At 41.5% G+C, this 3,755-nt stretch overlaps 1 protein-coding gene across 1 annotated transcript; it reads right to left on the bottom strand.

Annotated features, from left to right (window-relative positions):
- Positions 1-2,434: 2,434 nt before the first annotated feature.
- On the bottom strand, positions 2,435-3,401 carry LOC123176509 (uncharacterized). The gene is made up of 2 exons (XM_044590683.1): positions 2,883-3,401; positions 2,435-2,665 (listed from the first exon to the last, which is right to left on the bottom strand). The coding sequence occupies exons 1-2, from the start codon at positions 3,223-3,225 to the stop codon at positions 2,607-2,609; spliced, it is 402 nt and encodes a 133-aa protein (XP_044446618.1). The 5' UTR covers positions 3,226-3,401; the 3' UTR covers positions 2,435-2,606.
- Between the last annotated feature and the right edge of the window lie 354 nt (positions 3,402-3,755).

Raw genomic sequence — 3,755 nt, 5'->3', positions numbered from 1 at the left:
GGGCCGCAGACGGAGTCCGTGCTGCAGACCATGATGCACGCGGCAAGGGAGTCCTCCCTGTCGCCGACGTCGCAGTTGCCAGCACAGTTGACGTTGCAGAGCCACCAAGGGACGCTCTGCCTGCACCCGGGGTAGCACTGCCGGTAACAGTCGCAGAAGGACATGGCGGCCACCCGCTGCTGGGATGGCACTGACATGATGAGGAGCATGCAAAGGGCGGCAATGGTGGCCGCCCTCTTCACCTCCATCTCCTCTCCTTCGTCAGACGAGAAGAGAAGAGAATGGCGGCTGATGTGGAAGTTTTCAGGTGACTGGTGGTTCTCTTAGTCAGTTTAAGAGTGTCAAGTCTCTTATATATTGGAGTTTGAGGGTAATATGGACATTTGACCTGGATAGTTTGTAGTGTAACGCAACAAAGTGCTGTAGTATTTTCCAGCAAATCAGATGACCCACAATTTCAGGTCTGGTTGTTTTGTAGCCAGTTTTGCCATCTTATTAATTTCCTCAACAAGTTGGTGCCCACTGTCAATTACTAGCCCCTAGTGGAGCACCTGAAATAACCTTGGATCTTAAACAGATTAGATAAGCTCATGCTGCCCATCTTTCTATTTTCCCTGTGAAGAGACCTGTGGTGATGTAGACAGTAAACCGAATGCAGTGAGTAGCAGTTTTCATACAATTGCCGACTCAATTAGTAGTAGTGATGTAGTGAGGGAGAGATTGCTATTTTAGGTGCCTGAAAATGTGAACTCTCTCTCAGGTGGAGATTGTTTTGATGTAGACAGAAAACCAAATTCAGCCTCTAGATTAATTGTGCTGATGTAGACCTACTCCCTCCGTCCCATAATATAAGAGCATTTTCATACAATGCTCTTTAGTAGTAGTGAGGGAGAGATTGCTATTTTAAGTGCCTGGAAATGTGAATTGTCTGCCTGGAAAGACATCCCCTATGAACTGAATGTGCACAATTCTCTTTTTCTTCAACAAAATTTGCATATGTTCAGTAGCAATATTAATGCCACTGTGATAGTTTATTTCTTTTTTGAAATATGTTGAAGGCTTTTCTCAGTTGGCTAATGTTTGAATTTGAATTCTTTGATGAGTTAAACATACAATGTATACACGGGCATGTGTGCTTCAGCGTGTTGGGTGTGTGACTATATTGTCGTCGTTAAGAAACTATGTATGCTACGGGACATGTTGTGTTGCTCCTCTCGATATGCTCGGGAATGGGGTGGATGAATCTCGCAGTGGAATCTTCTCTTTTGATTGGTCTGGTAGATACGAGAAATTGCTAATAAGTTCTATTTCTTTTTTACTGAAATGTAACTACAAATGAATATATCTAGTGTTAGGCAGTTTTCTTCATATTTTCTTAACTTAAGTCTCATTTCTAGCATATGGCATTGGTTATTGTTTAATCCAAACTGTATGTAGCTTTCTTTGTGACAATCTAATTTCTCAAATTTTGGTATGTAGGTTTTTAGCATTAAATATTTAACACATGATCAAATTGGACTTTGATTCACCGTTAATATTGCTTTCTTCATGAATTATACTTTTTACGGAAATAGTATTACATACCATTGGAAGTAGTGGTCAAAGTATTGTTTTTGATGCTGTGTAGGGCAAAACTGACATCTGTTTTGGACCGAAGGAAGTAGTGGTCAAAGTATTGTTTTTGATCCTGTACTTGATTCTTCTACTTATATGAATTGTATTAAATTCGACTTGGTAGCAACTTGCTATCTTGTGTATTTCTAAAAGGTATTGCCGGTGAGCTAGAAACCAGATTTTTCTGCTTTCCAACTCCATGAACGCATTATATGCCTATTGATCGTTTAGCCTCTAGTGGCACCAGATGTTGCCAAAAACTGCCACATTAAAAGTGTGCCTCAAATTACCTATTACCTATAATTCTGTGCTGATTTCACGTCGGAGCTTTTGGCACAATTTTCAAGATGGTTTAGCTAATCTTTACTGTTTGAGCGATACAAATCTACAGATATGACTTTAACAGCTTTCCACGAATGCCTTTTACAGATTGGTGTGACTGATTCCATGATTTTCCTGCAGGTATCTAGAATTACGTTCTGGTGTTCAAGATGCAGAAGTCGCTTGTTCGCTTGCTTCTGTTAGTTAGTACTCTGTACCTTCCATTGATCTTGCTTCGTCTTTTCAGTGTTTTCTTTGATTCTGCGTCAGGTTTATATTTAGGCCCCATTTTCTGCATTTGTTCTTGGTGAATGTTTATCTGGTTCTCACTGATGAATTTCGAATTATTTTTCTTTCGTTAACATTTAGGCAAGGCTTGAATGAGTTTGCTAATGTTTGTAATTTTTACGTGTTAACCTTATATGTCGCTTATTTCCTCTTAAAAAGAAGATAAATAGTTTGCTCATGCCATCTGGACAGAGGAAATTAATATTGTAGATGAATCAAAATAAGCAGGGTTTGCACATGCATTGATAATCTGAAGATTGACAAATTTTCACACAAGTGATGCACCAAAGCGAAACACATTTTATTGACTGATGCAGCAACCACAGCTGTTCGACATCATATGTTTATGATCCCATGACCGACCTGCTCGCAGCCCTTCAAGGTTAGTTGGCGCCACCCGCCACCCACATATCGTGGCAGACATTCCTGCAAACCTCAACATCTGCAAAATAGTCCAAGATCATCAGAACAGACGGCTCCTTTTCCCTTAGTGAAAAGAACACATTCTATCAATATATCCCCCACAAAAGAAAATATTCTACCACTGTACATGATAATTCATACATAAACAGTGCAAACGCATCCATACAGTTTGTGTGATGAAAACACATATTCTATCGAATATTCTATCAATATAAGGCAGGTTGTTAGTGTCTTACCGACTGACGGCCCTGGCTGGTCACAGATGGAGTCCATGTCGCAGGCGATCAAGCAGGAGGCAAGGCCATCAATGGCGTCGGGGCAGCGACCAGCACACTTGACCTTGCAGAACAACGGCGAGATCCTATCCTTGCACCCAGGGTAGCAGTGCTGGTAGCACATGCAGTTGACTCCAGAGGGCTGCTGATGGGATGGCTTTGGCTGCGCGAGGAGAAGGAGCATGCACAGGGCAGCAATGGCGGCTGCTCTATTCTTCCCCTCCATCTCCTTGGCCTCACACTCACAGTCGTACTGTAGAAGAGAAGAGAAGAGAACTCCTGTGGTGAGTGGTGGCCCTGTCATTCAACCAGAGTGTGGGCTCTTATATATTGGAGTTCTGAGGGCAATATTGACATTTCACCCAGATAATTCGTAAATCGTAATGGAGCCGATAATAGTATTTAACAATTTTCCAGCAATTCGAATTACTGTAATTTTAAGTTGGAATGTCAAGTAGCCAATTTTGCCATAGTATCCATTTCCTGAACAAGATGGGGCTTTATGTACTGTCAGTCTGTCACTTGTCCCTAGTGGTGCACCTGAAAATAACCATGGCTGGTTAGACAACCACATGCTGTTCACCTTATGAGCTGTGAAGCTGCCTGTGTTGATATAGAAAGAAAACTGGATGCAGTTCTATACAATGCTGTTTATATAAGGCTGCAAAGTTCCTGTTTATATGATTCTATACAGCTGCATGCAGGGAGATCAATCAGAGTTCATTGCCAGCTTACAAGCTTCTGAATGTAATTACAATGGAATAGTCCACGCAAGAAAAAAAAAACCAGACAAGCCATTTTGAAGCTGCCTGTGCTGTTGTAGAAAGAAAACCG

Source organism: Triticum aestivum, unplaced genomic scaffold (assembly GCF_018294505.1).
Source record: "Triticum aestivum cultivar Chinese Spring unplaced genomic scaffold, IWGSC CS RefSeq v2.1 scaffold163823, whole genome shotgun sequence".
Lineage (NCBI taxonomy): Eukaryota > Viridiplantae > Streptophyta > Magnoliopsida > Poales > Poaceae > Triticum > Triticum aestivum.
Note: the sequence above shows the minus strand (reverse complement) of the source record. Positions and strands in the feature narration are given on the sequence as shown.

Excerpts from the sequence above, each read along its gene's own strand:
- LOC123176509 (XM_044590683.1), bottom strand. The coding sequence starts at position 3,225 with ATGACAGGGCCACCACTCACCACAGGAGTTCTCTTCTCTTCTCTTCTA. Across the intron at positions 2,666-2,882 it reads CCAGCCAGGGCCGTCAGTCG|ATGTTGAGGTTTGCAGGAAT; the intron begins GTAAGACACTAA and ends ACTATTTTGCAG.